Source organism: Zingiber officinale, chromosome 4B (genome assembly GCF_018446385.1).
Source record: "Zingiber officinale cultivar Zhangliang chromosome 4B, Zo_v1.1, whole genome shotgun sequence".
NCBI lineage: Eukaryota > Viridiplantae > Streptophyta > Magnoliopsida > Zingiberales > Zingiberaceae > Zingiber > Zingiber officinale.
Window position 1 is genome coordinate 73,088,250 of NC_055993.1, and position 25,173 is coordinate 73,113,422.

Genomic DNA, 25,173 nt, shown 5'->3' on the forward strand with positions numbered 1-25,173 from the left:
AAACCCAATAGGTGTTAGTCTGGATGGAAGTATAGGTAGATTAAGATTGACTGAATACTTTAAAAAGTCTTGGAGGGTTAAGGTAGATTTAAGACTAGACAAGTGAAAATCTAGAGTCAGGATTATAGGTAAGTGGAAGTCCTGATGAGCCAAGAAGAATTGACATTAGGCAAATGATGAAGTCCTAACAAACTTTTGACACAAAAAGTCTCATAAGTGAGACCTCTTGATAAGATGAGGAAATCTTGGAATAGTAGCCTCTTAATAGGGAAGTTTATGTGATATGAAAGTTTATGAGTAACTTGTACTTTGAGTTTTGGATAAACTTAAAGGAATCAAGTTTAGAGTTTGTCAGAGTCAATGATTTAGTTGACTAAAGGTTAGATTCAGTTGATTGATAGTTTAGTCTACTCAAGCTAAATTATTAGCTAATAAAATATTTCTATTTATGGGTTAGTCATTTGGGCAATCAATTGAGGCAATAATAGTCACTTAATGAATAGAAAATAGTCAATTGTTGGAACAATAGGAATCAAGGAAGAGGCATTGATTTGACATATTTAGCTATGGATGCTATTGATTTAACATATTTAGCTACTCGACAAGTCATAAGTTGTAGAGTAGGAACTAGGAATTCTAAACCACATAAATGACAAGTGTTTCTATAGCTTTTGAGTTTTGTATTTATTTCTTTAATTTTTCTATGTACTAACATAATTGTAGAGTCAGACAAGCAAGAAAATAAGTGAACAATCTAACCTCACTAAACGATCCAATATTTTCTTATATTTGACATTTAACTCCCTACAAATCTTTTTAAAATATTGAGTCATAAAGAGTACATTCTTAATTTCTGAAATATTGTCATATATTATTCTAAGCTTGTATACAAAGGTTCAAGATGTAACAAACACAATCGATATGAAAAAACATCTACCTACCAAGATAATAATAAATCTTTCTTTTAAACTAACTACTATAGAATTATTATTTGATGCATTATCAAATACGGTTAAATTTTATTTCATTTATGCTATGAAACTGAACAGCTGGCACGAGAAAGATGGATAGAATTATTCCACCCTTTGCACATCATTTTATCATAGATACGGACACAACTTCAAGATATAAGTCTTCTTTCAACATTATTTTATCAGAGGTGATAAAACTATAGCTTGACGCACAAAACTTCCATCAATGCAATGTCTTGAAAAATGATCTATTATACGTAATTTTAACCTACTTTGCAAAACCATATCTAGAAAATGTTGTATATACTTATCTATAGTTAGCACATTCATCATATTTAAAATCTTCAAATCACGGTCATATCATCAATATCAATATCATCATAATAATGTAATGAAAGGCAACATCATGTCAACTGAAGCAGAGATATATGACAAGCCCCTCATAAGTACATCACTTGAGCTAAAACCAACCTTTTTCTAGTATCATATTTGCAATCCTGGGAACTGAAGGCATGTTAAGGTAAGTTCTCAGTAGAGCTTACATCTAACTAATGAACACCAAGTCATTTGCTTGGTAAACAATATGAATAACATTTCAACACACCGATCACCGTAATATAATCACCCCTGCATCAAGTCGATATCAATGTGAGCATTCCTCATATCTAAGTGCCTCGATCTGGGCCACACCCCAATGATTGGAGAAGGGGTTAGGTTTGGATTGGGAAGAGCAGCATATGGTGCAGGTCGCTCAGCTTCGGGATTTGTTTCATTTCTGCTAGCCTTTGCTTTGTTCTTTGTTTTCGATCGTGTGTAAATGAAGCTTCCTACAATTACCTGTAGAATGGAAAACTGTACATCATCCATTGGATTCTCTTTATGCAACCAAGTTAACAGAATCATATTAGGAACAGAGAATGAAGACAAACTGCTTGGAATCTAGGTTCGTAAACTGTATAAAGACTTAAAAAGGAAAAAAGCATCAGTTAACTGAATATTCAAAAACTACAAGAAAAACCTGTACGGGAGTAGCGGCTATAAGAACTCCTGCTACACCACCGCCAATTATCTGACCATCAGGACTAGAAAGACAGACACTCAGTCCCCCAGTTCTGCTCCGTGATCCGCCATTGTCAGTCCTCATGTATAAACCGGATAAGCAAAGTATTTCAAAACGACCCTGAACAAGTTTCAACAACGTAAGTTCTGTCTTTGGCAAAAAAACACACACACAGAGAATAAGACAAGTTCATCAAACATCAATATAATCTTGAAGCCCCTAGGGGAAACTAATCAAGATTGTCAATTTTGGAATAATGCAATTTCAAAGCACGAGAATCTCAAATGGGCAATTAAGACTGTTAATTTCAAATGAAAATTAGCATAGGATTGAAGCAACACCAAATTTAAACCCTGAAATCACTTAAACCATTAATTTGGGACGAATTTGATAAAGCGAGGGATTAATATTTCATGAAGAAAAAATAAAACTTCAAACATTAATTCAAAATTATCCTCATACATGGGATCTTAATCCCTTTTTATAGACTGATAATAAGCCTCAAACTTTATAAAATATTAACTAAGTTTATCCGAATGAAATCTATAATTGACTTTAAGCTGATCTTTGATGTAACTTTATCTTTATAGGAAACACTTTTGTTTCCGATTCAAGTCTTCACTCTTGTCATTATATTCTCATACATATCCTTAATTAGTTCAATACACGCTACACTAATATCTCTCTTTTCTAAAATTCTCAATATAATTTTTTTTGGGACTCTATCATTAGCTTTTTCTAGGTGAGCGAATACCATGTGTAAATCTAGCTTCTTTCATGATACTTTTCAATTAGTTATCTAAAAAGATGTATAGCTTCAATTGCCGACCTTTCATGCATAAATCCAAATTATTTTGGATCATCGTGGTTCCCTTTCTTAGTTTTTTTTTCTTATTCTTTTCCAAAGTTTCATGGTATGACTAATTAGTTTAATACCCCTATAGTTTATACAATTTTGTATGTCTCCTTTGTTCTTACATAAGGGAATTAGAGTACTTACCATTAGACATTTTTTTCGTTTTTAATATCAGGTTGAATAATTTTATAAGTTATTCAATACCTTATTTCTCTAGACACTTCCATATCTCAATTAAAATATCATTTAGTTCAACTACTTTTCCATTTTACATCCCATTTAAACCTTAGTCTATTTTTGAATTTTGAATTGTATGATAAAAATTTTAATTTCTATACTCATTTGACCTACTTAAATTACTGAAGTTAAGTTGGTCACCTAAATCTTCATTAAAAAATTGATGAAAATACCTTTACCATCCTCTTTTATTTCCTATCATTCAATAGTACCCTACTGCATTAATCTTTAATACATCTTATTTGGATAAAATTTTTTATCTTCTCACTCGCTTAAGTTATTCTACAAATGTCTCTTTCTCCTTCTTTTGTATCTAGTTGTCGATATACGTGTTCAATAGTTTCATTCTTGACTTCGTTTATTGCTTTCTTAGCCTCTTTTTTTTCTACTGTATCTTTTTTATTTTTTTTTCATTCTTTTAAGTGCATAATACCTTCTGTTCGTTTTCCCTTCACTTTCTCTTCTTCATTCAGTTTTCCTAAAAATATAACAAACTATAAAATTTTAAATGACTAGACAATAGGATTTAAAAATCCATACTACATTAAGGAAAATGTATAAATATTGAATCTTCAGGTTAATCTTAATTAGTATAATAACTCCTGGTAATAACAAATCAAAATGGCACATGCTAATGCTTGGTAGTTCAAATGTTTCATTTCCTCTTTCTTTTTTCATTACATTTTAACAAATAGAAATTACTAAATTCAAAGAATAAGAAATACACAGGAAGTGTGCTCATACACACATAGATTGACATCTACTTCAAGCATCTAGGATGCAAGGCCAAATATTTAAACTACCGAGCTTATATCACCAGACCAAGATGCCTCGCAAATGGACAAGAAATTATAGACTGTATTGGCAATAGGAATTAGAAATAGATCTCTAGATCCATGGAATGAAATTGATAAGGAAATGAATAAGTAGTCCTAAGTATAAAGGAAATAGCATAGAAATTCTTTATTTCAGTTCATAGAATGAAACAAAATATATAAGTTTTCCCATTTTTATTTTTGGTTAATTTTGTAAGCAATAAAGAGGAAATCATCTCCACGTCACTAAATTATCCCTAAGTCAGGTTCAATCCACCTGTTCAATACACATAATTTGTTTGACCCACTTCACTAAACTCGTCCAATGCATTTTGTCAGCTTGGGTCACTTGAACTCAACCCACTTAAATCAGCCCCTGAACCACTTTGCCTGTCTACATGTCCATTCGAACCAACCTACTTGACCCTTATAATTCATCCCATCCAACTCTCTTGGTCTGCTCACTCTATTTGTCTTGCTCATAATATACATTTTTGAAAAATGAAATAAAATAAAAATAGGTATTATTCTTTAGAATGTAGTAGAAATAACCGAGAAGAATAACGAAGGAATATCAATACCATACCACAAGGACTATTATTCTAATTTTATTTGTTATCCAAATATAGAAATAAAATTATTCCATATAGGTAATGAAATAGCTACTTTTGCCAACAAAATGCACTCTTAGAGAATCATAGATTTTAATTTATTTGTACAGAGCTGACTAGCTAATTAATGCAATCAGGTGAAAGTCTGAAAGCCACATCAAAGGAATAGAAAATTTCAAACTAGCTAACTGCACTAAAAAGCTAACTAAAATGGCCATTTTTCTTATTCCCTTGCATAAAGGTTAGGTTCCCTCTAAATCCAGGGAGAGAAATGAATAATTTCAGTATGGATGGAACATACTCTATCATCCTTTCATGCTACACTAAATCCTTGCTTCACAATGAATTGAGTCAACTGTAGCTGCAAAAAATTCTTCGAGCATCTCTTTACATTTCTAGGACTGTATGATGGCACAGCTAACACTTTTGGTACTTTGGTGATGTTGCACAAGGGTCTTGAGTTCAAGCCACATTCGTTTGTCGCTCATGTTGAGTTTATCCGTTCTTTTGTCCTTAAAAAAAGGATTATCAAATATGATACAATTTTATTGTTTTTTTACTTTCAACCAAAATTTAAAATTAGTGTACATTTTATCAAAAAGGAAAAAAAATGTCAAATAGAATAAATTAGGCAGGCAGCAATTTTCCCAAAAGCTAAAACAAAATACTAGAATATTGTGAAGTATAAGAAAAACTCACTCTACAGTAGTGACTCCCTAGAAGAAAAAACAAATGAAATTATTGACAAAGAATTCCTACATTGGAACCAGTACATTTATAGAACTAGGTGAAGATGGTTTTGCAACCCATCCTAGTTATAGATCCAAGAGTTTAAACTAATAATTGATTCTTAGACTTTCTAGCATTACTTTGTAAACATTACTTTGTAATTCTAAGACATTAAATACAAGTACCTTTAAACTATCAAGGTACAATAAGCATAAAACTCCATAAGTTCTAAAACAAAAATAAAAGTCCTAAATAATTCAACCATATAACAATTTAAAAAATATGGCAACAGAGAATTCTGAACCTCATACGTCACTGTGCCGCCAGAAGATGTAGATTGTCTAAGGGTCACAGTGGACACAACACCATTTGCCGAAAGTATACAGACAACCCTTGGTCCCTGCTGTGAAAATGACATTATCTTTGTGGCAATGTCCTGGTCAGTGTATCTTATATTAGCATACTATATTATCAGTATTCAGCAATTCAAATACAATATAACTATGCCAAGTTGGTCAAAGCAGGAAAAAAACATGCGACACAATCCCCAAAGGATTAGGCACAGTCGGGTTTATCAATTTGGTCAGAGAAATGGAAACAAATTGAAATATGTTAGTTTGAAAACCCAAACTTAAACTGATTCAAATCAGTCTCAGTTTGATTTCAAAGTGAACCAAAAATTTCAAATTAGTTTTGATTCAAAATTGTTTATTGAAAAATGAATATGTATGTTGACTAAAAACTGATAATTATGAAAGATTCATTTTGAGAATAACAATAAATTATCATAATTTAGAATTTATATTGATTAGCGAATAACATGAAAATAACACCAAGAAATCACAATAATGAACATACTAATTTATCTATACATACAATGTACATATTATAAGACTTTATGGTTCAAATCAGTTTTAATGGTTGGATAGATTCAAATTGAAACTAATAATTTTACATAGCATGCAAATTGAAAACAAACCAACAAATCAAAATTTTCAAATTAGATTGATTTGATTTATCAGTTTCAAATTATATATGTCCATTCGCTTAGATGTGCAAATATAATGTGGGATAATTTTTTTCCACGAGCCAAGCAATTTTCAAACTGTTGTAATAGTTATCATAAATTGGCGAGTAGACTAACAATGCCAGATTGTGTGCGTAAGTTGAAAGGGATGAGTTTCAATCTAACATGAAGAAATTAGATTCACGCATTGAAATTAATAGGTTAGCCACCAATGTTTGATTTGATTTAAATAAATTCAACAAATAAGTTTCTTATTAGTTCAGTTGGGGAATTTCTTTAGTAGTAAATACAAATTTCAATTCAATGCTAGCCTTTGAACCTCAAAGGTGTTGTTGTTGGGTTCTGAAACATAATAGATTTAATAGGTTCGGGATGCCCCAAGTGCCAATGAAAGATCATTTTGGAGTTTTTTTTGGATGATATTTAAAATGATTTTATATGGTGACAACTAGAGCTGCAAATTTATCATTGGTTGAGTGTTCTAAAGCCTAGGACATACCTTGGAGAGTGTGTAAAGGTTGTAGGAAGCCAAAAAAAACTTTGGGCAAAAATCAAAAGGCCCCCTAATTATCAAAATCATCAATTATATATATATATATATATATATATAATATTACACACTCAAAATTAGACTTCATCTAAATCAATTTAACATGATAAAATTCTTTGCAAAAATTTTAAAACAACCTAATAATTGTTGTTATAAAGTTTTATGGTGAATTTGATCATGTTGAAATGATATTGATTAAGTTTGATCAATTTTAACCAAGTTGGTAAAGAATTTTTTTTATATAAAAGTGCTTTTATGTATAGATTTTTTTTGACCTAGTTGAATTTATTTATTTTACACATTGTAGTAGCTACTCTATAGTTGTTATATGTTATAGTGGCTACTCCTTAGATGCTACAACAATGTTGGAATAAGGGTATCTCTTTAATGAGAAATATGGTGGGGCATCCTTTTGACTTTTTTTTTTTTTTTGAAAATTAGGTGCCTTTTTTATTATTCAAATAATTGGGCCGTTCTTTTGATTTTTGCCCAAAAACTTTTAAAAAAGAAGATTTTTTTTTAGTATCTAATGAGCATTATAGGTGAGTTTTATTTTACCTTTCCCCCATCAATGCTTATACAGGAATTTATGAGTAGTAGACTTGTTTAGTCTTTATTGTTCTTTTGCTCGCATATTAGATGGACTTAGATTCTTTCTGTATATTTAGGCTTATGTCGAACCAAATTAACTGCTCTTATACATTTTTATGGTTGCACCACTCAACCAAAATAAGGAAAGATTCCACTATATTCATTCCCCATTCTAGAGGTACCAATTTTGGATCTACATGTATGTATTTTAAGCTAACGAATTCTAGTATGGGTTATAAAATTAGGAGATCCTGATTGCATAAAATCAGGAAATAATCTTTGAGATCCTAATTGCATAAAATCAGGAAAGAATCTTGGGAAATCGAAAAATAATCTTTGATTTTAGTAATTTCCATTTCTTATATTTCCTTTCTTTTATTTGGTCCTATTTTAGTATTTTGTATCTTCTATTTATTGATGTAGTTGAAAAATAATAATAACAATTCCTCTTCTTCCCATTTTTTCCTTCAATCTTCTTGGTTTTCTTCATGGTATTAGAGCCCTAGGTTCGATTTAAGGATTTGCCATAGCAAATCAACATCCATGGAAGACTGTCTTAATTGACACCACGAGTAGAAATTCAATGATGTCTAGAGAAGAAATGACTGCCAACTTAAATTTAAACCCACCATTATCTTTCAATGATTCGACGAAGGTATCCTCTAATTCACTCCAAGTTAATAATCAACGTCTTAATGGGAAGAACTACACAGAATGGTCACAAACCGTGCGCTTGATTTTAGAAGGGAAAGGTAAAATTGAATATGTTATAGAAGAAGTGATAAAACCAACTGATGGAGACTCATGATTTAAAGCCAAGAAATCTGAAAATTCATTGTTTATTTCATGGTTAGTCAATTCCATGGAGCCTCCTATCGGAAAGCCATTTATGTTCCTACCTATAGCCAAAGAGGTGTGGGAGGCTGCTAGAGACACTTATTCAAATTTAGAGAACTCTTTGTAAATTTTTAGCCTAAAATCAAGGCTATGACATGTGAAGCAAGGGTAACGTGATGTGACTTCCTACCATGATTTAAAGTGTCGTGCCGAAACGGTCGAAACAGGCGAAACGTCTCGTTCCGCTCGGCGACGAGCACCGGCACGACCCCGGCAATAAACCCACAACAGGTGTGACGTGTTGCACCACCCCATGGTCACAACAAAAGGGTCGCTCGACCCTGCAACAGTAACTGAGAGGTCGCATAACCCTTCCGCTGCCGCCGTGGAGGCATCGTGCAACCTTGCGGTCACTGCAGAAGGGTCGCACGATTAACGTGGTCGTGCTGAAGGAGTCATGCAATCCCCGCGGCCATGGCTGGTCGCACAACCCTGCAACAGCACCGAAGTCGTGCGGGTTTGCGAGTGGTGTCGGATTTCAAATTTTTTTAATTAAACTTGGATTAATTTTTTTAATCAACTCGTAGTTATAGTGGAGATAATCTAAAGAGACTTTATTAAACCCTAATAAAACTATCTAATTAATTTTATATTTCATTTATTTTAATTTAAAAATTATAATAAAATTTTTATTTATTTATTTATCTATTTTCATATCTTTTCCTTTTTTAAAAGATTATTTTTTATCTTGTTTATTTTTTAAATATTTTAGTTTTTAATTAATATATTTTATATTTAAAAAACACCGAAACTATATCGGCACGGCACGATACGGTACTGAAACTGTATTGTTCCGGTCCAGGACCGAAACCTCGGCACGGGTCGAAATTTTAAATCTTGCTTCCTACTATAATGAGTTGATGGCGTTGTGGCAAGAACCAGATCTATGCTATGATAATATTTGGAATTGTGTTGATGATAGTGTTCATTTTATGAAATGGCAGGAGAAAGAACAGGTTTTTTTTTCTTAGCGGGACTAAAAAAGGATCTAGATGAATGGGTTAAATCTTGGGAAAAACACCTCTACCAATGATACATGAAGTATTTTCAGAGATCTGAAGAGAAGAAGCTCGACAAACTGTTATGCTTAACAAATCTACCTCAGTCTCTACTAACTTAAGTTTGGAAAGTTTTGCCCTTGCTACTAAAGGTTTTCTAGAGGAACAAAGAAAGATGGCAAAGGTTTTGAAAGACCATGTGCGACCATTGTAAACGCTCATGGCACATGCGGGAAACATGCTAGAAAATCCATGAGAAGCTTAAAAATGGGAAGAAAAGAACTGATGGTAAAGGTCGTGCACTTCGAACTATTATCTCCGAGTCTCAGAGAAATCTATTCATGTTCAATAGCTCAAAAAGGTAATTGCATGACAACAACCTTCCTAAGCGTCAATTCTAATCGCGCTTGGGTAATTGACTCGGGTGCAACTGATCATATGAGAGGAATGTCAAACCTTTTCTCTTCATATAGACCTTATGCATGTAACCAAAAAATTAAGATGGCAGATGACTCTCTTTTAACCATTGCAAGAAAATGTTCTGTTATAGTATCATCTATGCTCGCTCTAAATGATGTTCTTTATATTCCAAAAATTATCTTGTAACCTTTTATCTATTAGTAAATTAGTCCATGACCAAAATTGTCAAGCTAATTTCTTTTCTTCTCACTGTGTATTCCAGGAGTTAACTCATGGTCGGTCCCAAGTTCAGATAAAGGAGGGTTGCATTAGGTTGTCAGGCATGGTTAAAACTATGATAAATGTTCAATGAATGGATCCATTAAATTATTGTGCTAATGCTAGGTTGTTCCCCAGAAGGAACGCGTTGTAGGGTCTGACTGTAATGTCTTGACAAAGACCATTGCATCTCCAGAACTCGAGTGTAATGCTAAATATGCAAGAGTTCGCATTGCAAAGTTTAATGTATCGATAAGGACCGCTACATCTCCATGAGAATTTGGATGTAGTATTAAATAGACAAGAGTTCTCACAACATAGGTTGGATAAGAACAAATATGATAGGAAAACTAATAGTCTAAGATTTGGAATATGGAACATACGAACCCTCACTGACAAATCAATGGAGATAGTAGATACGATGATTAAGAGAAGAATTAGTATTTTGTATGTACAAGAGACAAAAAGGGTAGGCGAGAAGGCAAATATAATAGAGAACTCAGGTTTTAAATTATGGTACATAAGAAAGAGTAAAAAATGGAGTGGGTATTGTTGTAGATAAATTGTTAAAGGATGAAGTTGTAAGAGTAGTTAGAAAAGGGGATTGAATTATAGCTCTTAAGATAATAGTAGCGAAAGAAACTATAAACATAATTAGTGTATATACACCACAAGTAGGATTAGATGAAGCTACTAAATTAAGGTTTTGAGATGACTTAGATGAAGTATTACAAAACATTCCGTCAAATGAAATGATTTTAATAGGAGGTGATCTAAATAGGCATGTCAGAATGAAAAATGAGGAATATGAGAGAGTGTATGGGGGTTATAGGTTTGGAACGAGAAATGAAGAAGGGAAAACTATATTAGATTTTGTGATAGCATATGACCTTATATTAGCTAATATATTTTTTAAGAAAAGAGAATAACACTTAGTCAGATTCAAAAGTGGGAATAATAAATCACAAATTGACTTTTTTATGGCTAAGAAGAAGGATAGAAAGATTTGTAAAGGTTGCAAGGCCATTACTGGAGAAAGCTTAACTACACAACATAGGTTAGTAATGTTGGATATACGCCTTAAGCATAATATCAATAGAAAGAAAATATATATGACTTTGAGAATTAAGTGGTGGAAATTAAAGGATGGGAAGCAAAATATATTTAAGAAGAAGGTATGAGTACAAGGTGAAATATATGGTGACTTTAATACGACATGAGATAAAATAGTCTCAAAGTTGAAAATAGTAGCTTAGAGTGTACTCGGTGAGTCAAAGGGACATGCACCACTAAATAAGGAATCTTGGTGGTGGAATAGAGAAAGTGAAGGAAAAACGAACAACTTATAAGGAATTATATATTTGTAATAACGAGAATTTTTTTTTTAAAAATATACAATAATCAAGAAAGAGGCTAAGAAAGTAATAAAGGAAGCAAAGAATAAAAGTTTTGAACGATTATATCAAAAATTGGATACAAAAGAAGGGGAAAGTGACATTTATAGAATAGCTAAAGTGAGAAAGTAAGACAAAATATCTTATCCAAATAAAATGTATTAAAGATAAATGTAATAAAGTACTAGTAAATGATGGAGAACTAAAAGAACGGTGGAAGATGTATTTTCATCAATTTTTTAATGAAGGTTTATGTGACTAACTTAACTTAGGTAATTTAAGTAGGTCAAATGAGTATAGAAATTTAAATTTTTATTGTAGAATTCAAACTTTAAAAATAGAACAAGCTTTAAATGGGATGCACAATGGAAAAGCCGTTGGACTAGATGACATTCCAATAGAGGTATGGAAGTGCCTAGAGAAACAAGGTATTGAATGACTTACCAAATTATTTAACATGATATTGAAAATGAAAAAAAATGTCCGATTAATAGAGGGTAAGTACTTTAATTTCCTTATATAAGAATAAGGGAGACATACAAAAATGTATAAACTATAGCGGTATTAAACTAATGAGTCATACCATGAAATTTTAAAAAAAATTAATAGAAAAAAGATTAATGAAGGAGATCGTGATCGAAAATCAATTTGGGTTCATGCCTGTAAGGTCAGCAATAGAAGTTATACATTTTTTTAGACAACTAATTGAAAAATATCGGGAGCAAAAACAAGATCTACACGTGATATTCATTGATTTAGAAAAAACTTATGATAGAATCCCAAAATTATATGAAGAATTCTAGAAAAGAGAGATATTAGTGTAACATATATTGAACTAGTTAAGGATATGTACGAGAATGTAACGACCAAAGTAAAAAACTTCAGGCGGAATAACTAAAGCATTTTCAATAAAGATAGGATTACATTAAGGATAAGCCGCCCCTATCTTTTTATACTAATTACGGACTAACTCACTACACACATTTAAGACAGTACCGTACCGTGGTTCATATTGTTTGCAGATGATATTATTTTGGTAAATTAAACATGTGAAGGAGTAAATGACAAACTAGAATCTCGGCGAGAAGCATTAGAATAGAAAGGTTTTAGGCTTAGTAGAATAAAGACAGAATATATGGAATTTAAGTTTAGCAATATTAGACGTAATGAGATAATTATTAAGATAGGAAATGATAAGTTACCTAAAACCAAAAGCTTTAAATATTTAGGATCATTTTTGCAAAATGATAGAGGGATTGGGAGAGATGTCTTACATAGAATACAAGCAGGATGGTTGGAATGGAGGAGAGCGTTGGATGTTTTATGTGACCGTAAAGTACCTTTAAAACTTAAAGAAAAGTTCTACAAAATCTAAGTTAGATTTGTTATGTTATATGGAACTAAATGTTGAGATATGACTCGAACATATGAGCAGAAGATGAGAGTTGCAGAGATAAGGATGTTAAAGTGGATGTGTAAACAGACGAGGATAGGCAGAATAAGAAATGAGAGAGAAAGTTGGAGTTGCATTTATTGAGGGAAAATTTTGAGAGACGCGTTTAATATGATACGGGCGACGACTAATAAATGCTCTAGTTAGGCGATGTGAAATTATGACAAACATATCAAACGAGGAAGAGGAAAATAAAAAAAGACTTGGTTAGCAATAAGAAAACAAGATAAAATTTATTTAAGTATAGATGATAATATAGTAGGAAATAAAACTCAATAGCGTAAAAAGATTCATATAGCCGACCCCACCTAGTGCGATAAAACTTCGTTGTTGTTGTTGCGTATTCCAAGATTTGACCTCGAGGAGGATGATTGATAGTGCTAAACAGAGTGGAGGGCTCTACTTTCTTGAAGATGAATCTGAATCAAGAAAACAATCTCAACCAAGAGGTTCTGCTTTGAATCTATTTCTCTTTCGAACAATAATATTATGTTGTGGCATTTTCGATTAGAACATCCTACTTTTCGATATTTAAAGCACTTGTTTCCTAAATTGTTTCATAATAAAGATCCATCGTTGTTTCATTGTGAAGTCTATGAGATTGCAAAACACAACCACACATTCTTCCCGTTCACTAGGGGTGGGCATCGGCCGGTTTGGTCCGGTTTTACCCTACTACGGTTTTATTTTTTCGGTTTCGGTTTTAAAGATTTTTGATCCAAAACCAAACCATTTTATTACGGTTCGGTCCGATTTTTATTGTAATACGGTCCGGTTTATACGGTCGGTTATATACGGTTTATACAATGAATTAAATTGATTTTGTGCTACTACAAATATTAGTTTAGAGACAAAGAAAAAGTATCAATTTATTAAAATAATTATGAATTTAAAGTAACACTAAAATTTTGTTATCCGGTAACAATAAGTAAATATAAATATATAATTTGATTATGCTATTATATTATAAATGATTAGAAACTAATCCACTTGTATGATCCAATATCCATAAAAATAATGTTTTAAGTATAATACGGTCGATTCGGTTTTTTCGGTTTTTTGGGAGTCAAAACCGTAAACCGAACCGAATAACCGAATTTTAAAAAACTTAAACCGAAACCGGCCGAAACACCTAAAAAACCGAACAAAAAAAACCGAAATTTTTCGGTTCGGTCGGTTTTTCCGGTTTGAATCGAATTATGCCCACCCCCACCGTTCACAACCATTCAAGCCATTAAAATCATTTACCATAATTCATAGTGATATTTGGGGTCCTAATAAGATAAACACCTCCTCTAATAAGAAATGGTTTATCACATTTAATGATGATCATACTCGACTTTGCTGGGTGTATTTATTAAAGAAAAAAAAATCAAAAGTTGAACAAGTTTTTTTAAAAAAAATTCAATATGGTGCTGCTCAATTTCAAATTAACATATAGATTTTTAGAAGTGACAATGGGAAGGAGTATTTTAACATGATCTTAGGAAATTTCAGTTAGTGTATAGATACACCTCAACAAAATGGTACTGCTGAAAGAAAAAATAAACACCTCCTGGAGGTAGCCTAAGCATTACTTTTTTCAACCAAAGTACCAAAATATTAGTAGGGTGAAGCTATTTTAACTGTTGTATCTTTAATTAATAGGATGTCATCTAAAGTTCTACAATTTAAGACTCCACTCAACATACTTACAACATGTTTTCCTATTGTTCGTCTTTCAACTAATTTACCATTAAAAATATTTGGTTTCATAACTTTTGTTCACAAGCATTATCTAACTAGAAAACTTGAGCCAAGAGCAAAAAAATGTGTCTTCGTGGATTGCTCCCCTACGTAAAAGGCTTATAAGTGTTTTGATCCGATATTAAAAAAAAGTTTTTTCGTAACAATGGATGTCATATTTTTTGAAACACAACCTTTTTTTAAGAATATTCATCTTCGGAGGGAAAGTTTAAGGGAAGATTCATTTACTAAATTTACTGATATATTTTTGTCAAATGATATGTTTGAATTTCCTACTACCTCTGCCCAAATAACAAATGGCCAAGGATCGTTCTTTGAAACTCCTCTCATAATGAGTGATGTTTCTATTGAATCCAGGCCTACATTTGACAATAAAAAATCTAAAAAAAAAAATTGTGAAAAACCTAGTACAATGCCACAACATGATGAGACAAGTAATAGATCCAAGGAAGGAGAACAAACTTGGAAGGGAATCGTCTACTTGAGAAAGAATCATTGGAAAGGGAAAGATGAATCACTCTACAGCATAGTCGTAATTATGAGCCAAGGGAGAATCTTCATCCTAGTTCTGATAATTCTCTTCCAAGGTTTGATAGCCAATAGCTCTTTGAAAAGGTGATAGATCTTGTACCAAACATATTATATCAAAGTTTGTGTTATATTCAAATTTGTCTTCATCTCTTGTCACTTTTTGTTCTCAACTATCCTTTGTAGACATTCCTAAAAAAGTACAGGAGGTCCTACAAGTTCTAAAGTGGAAGGACCTATGCTTGAGGAGATGAGAACTCTTGAGAAGAATAATACTTGGAAGATTGTTACACTACCAGTAGGGAAAAACACTGCAGGATGTACGTGAGTTTTCATTGTGAAGTATAACTCATATTAGTGGAGAGATATAAGACTAGATTGATGGCCAAAGGGTTCACTTAAACCTATGGTGTTGATTACTTCGAGGCATTTGCTCTCGTTGTAAAACTCAATACGGTGAGAGTACTTTTATCTATTGCTAGTAATTTAGACTGACCTTTATTGTAATTAGACGTAAAAAATGTCTTCCTCAATGGTGATTTAGAAGAGGTGTACATGGATAGTCCACCGGGCTTTGAGGAGAAATTTGGCTCAAAGGTGTGTAAATTAAGCAAGTCTTTATATGGTCTCAAGCAATCTCCGAAAGCTTGGTTTGAGAAATTTACTTAATCAGCCAAGAAGCAAGGATACTGTAAAATACGGAAAAAAATGGCGAATAATACATTGTGGCCGCCCAAGGGACCGCCCTTTGAGCCGAAAAAAAGGGACCACCAAAGGGCTGCCAAATGGGTCGCCCAAGGGGCCGAGGGGCCAGGTCGTTATAATAAAAAGACGCCTTTTTATTGTAATGACCCGGCCCCTCGGCCCCTTGGGCGGCCCAACTTGGCGGCCCAACTGGCGACCCCTTATGTCGTCGACCGACGACCCTTAGCCGTGTCGTTACTCACTAGGTCTTCCCACCCCTGGCCAGTGGATTTTTGCCTTCCCCAGGATTCAAACTCTAGACCTCCAGGCTAAGTACTAGAGTTTATGAATCCTGGTAGCCAAGTGAGCGTCTTTTTATAATGATAAGGGAATTCGCAGTTGGGTCGCCATTGTGGCCGCCCAAGGGACCGCTAAGGGACCGCCAGATGGGCCGGCAGTTGGGTCGCCCAAGGGGCCGAGGGGTTGGGTTGTTACAGATACATATGGTCGACGACATAAGGGGTCGCCATTGTGGCCACCCAAGGGACCGCCAAGGGGCCGCTAGATGGGCCGCCCAAGGAGCCGAGGAGTCGGGTCGTTACAGATACAGTTAAGGACAAGCAAATCATACATTGTTCTTAAAATTTTCCACCGAAAGAAAGATTATTGTCCTGATAGTATATGTCGATGATATTATTCTCACATATAATGATGTGATTGAAGTGGAAAGACTAAAGAAAAGCCTAGCAGTTGTATTTGAGATTAAGGATTTAGAAACATTAAGGCATTTCCTTGGTATGGAAGTCGCTCGCTCTAGAGAAGGTGTTGTTATCTCTTAACAGAAGTATATCCTTGATCTCTTGGAGGAAATAGGAATGAGTGGTTGCAGATCGTAAAGACTCCCATGGATCCTAATATAAAATTTTGGGAAAAAGGAAGTGTGCCTGTGATACCAGTAGATACCAATGGTTAGTTCGGAAACTAATTTACCTATCTGGCCAGACATTGCTTTTTCAGTCAGTATTGTGAGTCAGTTCATGCATGCACTATTCGAAAAACACCTTGAGGTTGTCTATAAAATTCTAAGATATTTGAAGACTACTCCCGAAAAAGGTTTAATTTCTAGAAAGACTAATCAAGGGAGTGTTGATGTGTTTACTGATGCAGATTGGGCAGGATCGGTTAATGACAGGAGATCAACTTCAGGATACTGCACCTTTGCACGGGGAAATCTAGTAACATGGAGAAATAAGAAACAAAGTGTTGTAGCTAGAAGTAGTGTAGAAGCTGAGTTTAGAGCAATGGCTCAAGGAGTTGTGCTGTGGATATACAAAATACTTGAGGAGCTCAAGAACCCTATATAACTTCCATTAAAGTTATACTGTGATAATAAGGTCGCAATAAGCATTGCTCATAATCGTGTCCAACATGATAGAATGAAACACATTAAGATTGATCAACATTTTATAAAGAAGAAAATTGAAGCTCGAACCATTTGTTTACCATTTGTACCTTCTAGCTAACAAATAGCTAACATCCCGATGAAGAGACTTGCAAGAGCCAACTTTGAACAGTTAATAAGAAAGTTGGGCATGATTGATATTTATGAACAAACTTGAGAGGGAGTGTTGGAAAATTAGGAGATCACATAAAATCAGAAAAATAATCTTTAGAAATTAGGAAATAATCTTTAAGATCTTAATTGCATAAAATCATGAAATAATCTTGAGAAATCAGGAAATAATCTTTGATTTTAGTAATTTCCATTTCTTATGTTTCCTTTCTTTTATTAGTTCCTATTTTAGTATTTTGTATCTTCTATTTATTGATGTAATGTCTAGTTGAAAAATAATAATAACAATTCCTCTTCATTCCATTTTTTCCTTCAATCTTCCCAGTTTTCTTCAATATGGTTCTAGAGTAGTGTCCTTATCTAGTGGTTTATTGGCACTTATGATCCCAACAATAATATTGAAATCAAAGTTGCCAAATCTTAGAGTAGCACATTGTAATGGGTAGAACAGTTAGCACAAGTGAATCACAAGTTTTCTGAGGATGGATTTTGAAGTCAATGGATTATTCGATTCCTCATTTTTAGTGGTTTAGAATATAAATTTGTTAATAAAACAAGGTTAGTGGGTACTCTGCTTGGCTAAGAGAAGAGCAAACCATTAGATATCAAACAGACTATTAAGAGATGATAAAGACAAAAAGAGTCATTTTCAACATTTTACGCTTTGCAGATAATCATTTATATAATGGCTAATGAGACAACAAAACAATCATGCTACATTACAAGCAACTTGGTACATTTCAAGAGTTTGTGAATCGGTTATCCAAGATTGGAGAGAATATTTCAACCGGTGATTTTAGCATAAATATCCATTGCATTTGCCTGATTCGTTCGATTCTTTTGTGGAAACTCTTAGTTGATAGAAGAAGTGAGGAGGCAAGAGAGATGGTGATTTTATAGGAGCTGATAAATGATGTTATTAGATATGTTATTACAAAGGAGAATTATTGCTTCAGATGGGAATGAGAGTGCGCTAGTTACTCAAAGAGGGGCACTAAGAAAGAATCATAGGGAAATGATCTCAACAATGTTCATCTAGTTACAAATTCAAATCTTCAATGGATGTTCAGTACTACGAGTACAAAGTATATAATCACGTCAATAGTGAAGACACTGTTCAAAGAAGACGGAGAGAGACTCATAGTATTGGACGACAAATAATAGTGGCTAGGGAATAGGGACATTGTTGCTCTAGTTGTCCTCTTTTGTAACAATCGACTTATATAATGCATATTTATATAAAGGGGAATTGTTTCATACTTCTAATGTGAAGGGGAAGGGGCTCAGATCTTCAGTTCAGTCAAACTCAATTTATGTAGTAGAGAAAAACATAAACTAGGAAAGGTGACTTTTGTTCTAAAGATGAGGAATCTCTAAGATGGCAAACTAAGTGGGTATCACAAGGCAACTAATGGAGTTCAAGGGTCTTGCGTGGTAGGTAGTTCCACGTGAAAATAAAGTCAGAAAAAGACATGCATTGCCTAGAGATAGTTTCAGGAAACATGAGACAATTATGCGTTTGAGTTGCACCAAGGTTCAAGATCTTGAGCTATGCCAGAGTCTCAGTCTTGTCTTTAACTGGAACCATACTATTTAATATTGTGTCGATGTTTCGATGCATAGTGGTAGTGACAAATTGGATGTTAAAGGAGGAAGAAGATGAAGAGGAGACATTTTATACTAATTGGTATCCAAGTTCGACAATTTACCAGAATAATACGTTTCGATTGTTTCACTTGACCTGGTATGAGATTTCAAAACATGAGCAATTCTATATATCTCAAGAAACTAAACGTTCAAAAGAACATATCTTCTTGTTATGAGGAAAATAGAAATTTCTAAACATGATTCAACAACGCCATTGACTAATTTGTCCCGCCCTAGGTGAAGTTAAATACATATCTTAGATATCTTTGATGTGTAAATTGGTGAAGTAGGTTGAGAGGTGTAGGACCACTCTAAAGTATCACCGTAGAGTTTTAGATGAAGTAGAGATCACCAAGGTGGAGATTATTGGCTTTAATAATATATAGCCTAAGCATAAAAAAAATAAATCCTATTTTAAGTTTTTCTTTAGATGATTTTGTGCATGGTTTTATATGGTGTTCCTGACGCAATGAATTTCTTGCTAGTAGAGTGTCTTGGAGTCTAAGAGTTGTTTTGGGGAGCATGTAAAGGTTGTGGGAATCTATAGGCTTAAGAAAAGGTGAAGTTTTCACTTTTCTTTATTGAAAGAAGGGTCTAAGAAGCATTAAGAGGTTTCTCATATAAGGTGTGGGTAATAGGTTTTTGGAGTATTTATTATACTTTTATTCATATATTATATAGTCTTTGGGAGCATAGGCTTACATTGAATATCGCTAATTGTTTTGGTATTTCTTTATATTTTTGTTATTCAAACAAGATAGAAGGGCAACCTTGACGCAACTTGGTGGTTATAGGTTCGAGTTGAGAAAATAGCCTCTTACAATGTAAGGAAAAACTGCGTACAATAGACCCTTCCCTATAACCTTATATTGACGGGAGCTTTGTGCAACGGGCTACCCTTTATAACCAAGATAGACGATGGGTCAACCACGTTTCCTTATAGTGGAGGTTATGCCTCATTTTAAAAGTATTATTTTCAAATCTACAAGCATGCGGTTTGAGATAACATATATAGCAAGTGATGCTAGAATGATGTCCAAGTCCATCCAATGATATTAGAGACACTTGCCACAAAAATTGTCAAAAAATAAAAAAACTTCAATTGCTTTACAAACTTAAATTTACACTTCTATTTATAAGTTCAAGAAACTAGATATCGTGATCCATACTACTTCCAACGAACTAGAAACCATAGAGTCTATATCTACTTCCAAAAGGTGAAAATGATCTTGAGTTTATCAAAGAGTCAAAACTTCTCATTTACAATAGCATTTCACTATATCTCTAATGTAGTGAAATTAGTATAAAATGTGCTTGCTCCTCCCATAAATCAATAAATTCAAGGCTAGTGCAATTTTTGACATGTTATTGCACCTAATGGTGAATAAACGCACCTATTTGTGATGTAACACAAATGTGTGTTTACGTTGGGGGTTGGGGGGAGCAGCTGTGTCGTTGCCCCCCATTTCTATACCCCTACACCACCTCATGTACTAAAAAATTAGAAGGGGGGGGATGTTACTTTATATTTCTTACTTTATGGTGAATAAGCCAATCAAGAATTTCCGCTAATGCGGGGTCTCGGGGAAGGGTCTATGGTATACAATCATACCTTGCTTTACAAGAGACTTTTTCCAAGATTCGAACCCCTCTAGGTCACACGGCAACAACTTTCCCATTGTGCCAAGGCTTCCCTTCATTTAGGGTTTGGGATTTTAGGTGCTTGCTTAAGGTCATAAAGAACTTTGTTTAATTTGTCTACCAAGTTCTTTTACCCCTTCATATACCCATTAGGTTGATCAACATAAAATCTTTGAGCTACTCAAGAAAAGAGCAGACGGTAAAGTTGTTGTCATGTGACCAAAAGGTCACGGGTTTGAATCCTGGAAAAAGCCTCTTGCAAAAAGCAGGGTAAGGTTATGTACAATGGATCCTTACCTGGGATTCCGCATGACGGGAGCTTCGTGTATCAGGCTGTCCTTTTTTTTTACTAAAGAAAAGAGCAGACGAACAATGTCCATATAAGCATCAGGAGAAAAAGCTTCAAAATAGCCAATCCTAAATTTTATTGTAACCCTTAACTAGCAATTTTCCTATATAGTTTTATAAACCCATTTCACAACGATAAACATCTTCCCTTACAAAAGAGGAGCTATCTCCCAAGTGCCATTTTTCTTGATTGCTTGTATCTCATTATCCATTTGCACAAATTTACCCACCATCTCAACAAGCCTCCGGAATGATTTGGCAGTGAAAGATGCAAAGAGAGCAAATTTAATAATCCCATTGTCAGATGTATTATAGTCTTTGGTCAACACACAATATTATAAATGAGATGGTAAAACTCTTTTCTCAATGATGACATGAGGAGGTTGCAATAGTCACAGGATGCATCTCACCATCTTGTAGTGGTTGAACCATTGAGGTGATGCTTCTATCTAATTGATCATCTTCTTCATAAAGAAATCAAAATGCTTCCTCTGCTCTATGCTCTAACTACAATCAACTTGCCCATCAAAAGTAATATCATGGGTAATAATAACCTTAGTTGTCATAGGATTAGACAATTGATGCACCTTGATCACATCAATGTAAGCAACAAAAATACATTCTAACTTCTGTCATTAAGCTTCTTGCAAAGCTTATTGGATATAGGCATAAGTAATACCCAAGCATGCAAAGATGTGCAATTGAAGGTGTTCGACCATCCATACCTAAAAAAGGAATCTTGCACTCAAGATCTTTTGTTGGACATATGTTCATCAAATACCCTGCACAATTAACTGCATCAACCCAAAATTGTTTCAGCGTGTGCTTCCCACATAGCATGCAATAAACTATATCAACAATTGTACAATTCTTTCTTTTTGCAATCATGATCTATTGAGACATGTATCTTGTTGTCATTTGATGCTTGTTGTTACTCAGCTTAAAGAAGTTTTACTCACCAAATATTTCGTCCCATGACCAAATATGATATGTCTTTATCTTCTACCCGCTTTGTTTCTCTACATAGGCCATCAACTTTTCGAAAGCATCAATAGCATCTATTTTAAGAAGTAAAACACATGACAAACCAAAAAGGAAGGCATCCCTACATTTCTTATGACCACATGTTTCCTGGTCTCCTTAACAGCAGAGATTTCTCGCAGCATCATCACCATTTGCTTGCAAATCAATAGTTTTAAACTATTGAAATTCACATGCCTAAAGTGCATGTGCCAATCCATGAGTCTTGAGAAGAAGCAGTAAAACATAGAATAGCATACTTGATATGTAATGGAAAAGGTTGATTAGGCACCAATTTTACCTTGCAATCACCTAGTTGACTGTCAATGATTATACCCAAGCCATCATTGATTTCCATGTGATAGCCTCATTCTGATAATTCTCCTATGATTAGAACATTCTCAATAAGACAAGAACACATTACCCATAATAAATATGCTGATCTGAACCCATCCATTGTCCTTTGGTAATTTGTCCTTTTTCCATGATTGGAGCTTTGCATTCTTTCCAAACTTCACCCCTAAACATATAATTCATTGCAACATGTGTCTAAGAATGAGACATCATTCTGATCTTCAATGTTGCATCACATGTGACAAATAGAGCCTTGTTTAGGTCATCATCAAATCTTGCTACATTTACAGCATTTCTCCAGGCTTCCTTTACAGTTTTTGCATTTAGTAACTTCTTAAAAATGGAAGTAACTATCTCATGAAAGATGTAAAATAGTGTCTTATGATTTCCTTTCAAAGGCTTTTGCTATTCTTGGGTCAAGACCAAGCCCAAGTTGCAACAGCTCCAGATGAAGGGATAATAGGGGAATTAAGAAAGGGTTTTCCAAGGACCCTTTTGGGGGACAAAAGCGTTATCAGCTTCTCAAATCTTTCTTTCATTTTTCTCAATGAGTTCTTGGAATTCTAATAATACCTCTATCTATATCTTCCGATACTAAATCTTCTTCCTCCAAAACTTCAAGATTGGAGGTCGGACCATACACATCCCAACACCCCTCAAATAAGATATCAAATGTTGGAAAAACAAGATAGCTTTCTATTGTATGGTTTATTTATTTATTTATTTTTGAGGTTACTATTGTATATAGAGTCATATCTTAAATGTTAAATGTTACATTGAAAAAAATGAACTCACCTATACTTCCAAGAAGGAACTAGAAACCAAGGAGTCTACATCTACTTCAAAAACGCCTAAATGAGCTTCAATTTTTTCAAGGAGACAATTTCTCAATTTGCAATGAATGTGCTTGCAATGATTAAGTGATTTATTACTACAAAATGGGAGGATGTTTTAGATACCTTGGTAGCATTCCAAATTATAAAAAGGAAAAAAAAAAATCAGATAACATTACATTGTTAGAGTAACACTAAATATCCTAAGCATGCATATCACTTAGAACCTTGAGAGAATGGAAATGCGGAAACAAACTGTAGTTCATTTTTGAGTAAACAAGACTGGGGAGCTACATACTTCTCCAACTGCAATGGTAATGACATGTGGAGTAAAGCCCATGCCTGCTGAGCCAGCGACCCAGTCACCTGTTGCAATCCAATTTCAGAATCTAATTTCCCAGTCTGTGGGTATCAAGAAGATGAAATACCAAATGAACTCAGTAAGAATTAAACCAACATGTAATTGAAAAACACAAAGACAAGAAAAATATTCAAATGGTGACTTTCAAGTTTCAACTTAACAATTAGACCAATTGAAAAGAGGCAATCATGTTCTGCTTTTTAAAAGGAAAAACAAAACAAAACATGGTTTATAGTAACAAATCCTACTGTACTTTGTATTAATATAAAAGATGAAGACACCAGTAGAATGCATTTTTATAGCTTGCACTTACATAATTAAGATTCACATAGCTATTTACACTGCTTTAGTTCATTGTCATAGAAATTTAAGCTTCAGAGATCAAATCAACAGGTACACCATACTCCAAATTGTTGAGAGATAATTCATCACAAAAATCATGAGATACTCACCAAGAGATGCTAAAACTTGCTTCCTCCCGGTGCCTGGCGGCCGCCCTCTCCTTCGCTTCTGCGTAGGAACTCCAGAACCCGAGGCTGATACAGACCCGATCACAGAGCTAGCAGGAGCGGAGGTGGAAATAGGCGAGAGTGCCAAAGCTACACTCCCTTCCGGCCCATACTTTCTAGGGCGTCCTCTCTTCCTCTTCACCGGCTCCACCTGGCTCACACCTTCGCCAAGTCTACCGCCACCATGGGACGAAGCCGCAAGCGGAGACTCCACCTGAAACGCCGCCGAGTCAACGCCGGAGGGAGGCACCGCTAGACTGGTGCCGAGGTTCGGTATGGACCGGGCCCCGGGCTGTGCTGTGAAATGCAATCCAGGCTGTGAGCCAACGCTAGAGCCATGGATTCCTCTATGAGCTATGTAGTACGAGGCCGCGCCAGACAATTCCATAGCATCTCTCCCATCCATACATGAACCGGAAAAGGAACAAGTCTCCACGGCAAAAAAAGCCTCACCAAAACACCACCTATGTCTGAGTCACTTCTTGTTCAATCGACCAAGCAACGAAGGCGAGACCTCAAGTCGAATCCTAGCTCAACTAACTGAAAGGAATGGAGAAAAGGCGGAAGGCACAAGTCAGAAAAATCTCACCTTTATCAAAAACATGTTCATCTGTCCGCCCTCTCTCTAACACTGTAGGGCGAAGGAAAGGCAGGAGGGGGTACCTCCAGAATCGAGGAAGAGAAGCATGTTGCACACTTACAACATCCAAAACTTGCTTCTTCTGGACGAATGGCGCGACCTGACCAACACGCTTCGCTAGATGCGCGTCAGAGGAGGAAGAGGCGTAACTAAGACCCCATAACTAACTTCAATACCTTTCTTCGCCTTCGCCTTCGCCTTCGCCTGACCTCAAACTTTTCTTTGCCGGCAAACGTCCAAGGGTGACAGAGCTGAATTAGGTCTCAGCTCAGCCGAAGAGGAGGTAAACAACAATTCCGACGAACTCCGACAAAGTGAGGCGGAGGAGGAGGAGGAGGAGGAAGAAGAAGCAGCCTAACGTCGTTCTATTTACGATCAAGAATCTAAGAGCTCAGACAGTCACACTACGGTGATGACAGGAT

The 25,173-nt window shown here is 34.6% G+C and overlaps 1 protein-coding gene across 5 annotated transcripts; it reads right to left on the bottom strand.

Annotated features, from left to right (window-relative positions):
- Positions 1–1,329: 1,329 nt before the first annotated feature.
- On the bottom strand, positions 1,330–25,173 carry LOC121975145 (AT-hook motif nuclear-localized protein 9-like). Of its 5 annotated transcripts, none has more exons than XM_042526588.1 (7): positions 24,928–25,173; positions 24,813–24,851; positions 24,055–24,651; positions 23,540–23,607; positions 5,584–5,715; positions 1,990–2,151; positions 1,330–1,808 (listed from the first exon to the last, which is right to left on the bottom strand). In XM_042526588.1, the coding sequence occupies exons 3-7, from the start codon at positions 24,515–24,517 to the stop codon at positions 1,593–1,595; spliced, it is 1,041 nt and encodes a 346-aa protein (XP_042382522.1). In that variant the 5' UTR covers positions 24,518–24,651; positions 24,813–24,851; positions 24,928–25,173; the 3' UTR covers positions 1,330–1,592. The 5 variants fall into 5 exon arrangements, with proteins under 5 accessions (XP_042382522.1, XP_042382520.1, XP_042382518.1 ...); XM_042526586.1 differs by having other exon boundaries at positions 24,775–24,851; XM_042526584.1 differs by having other exon boundaries at positions 24,775–24,863.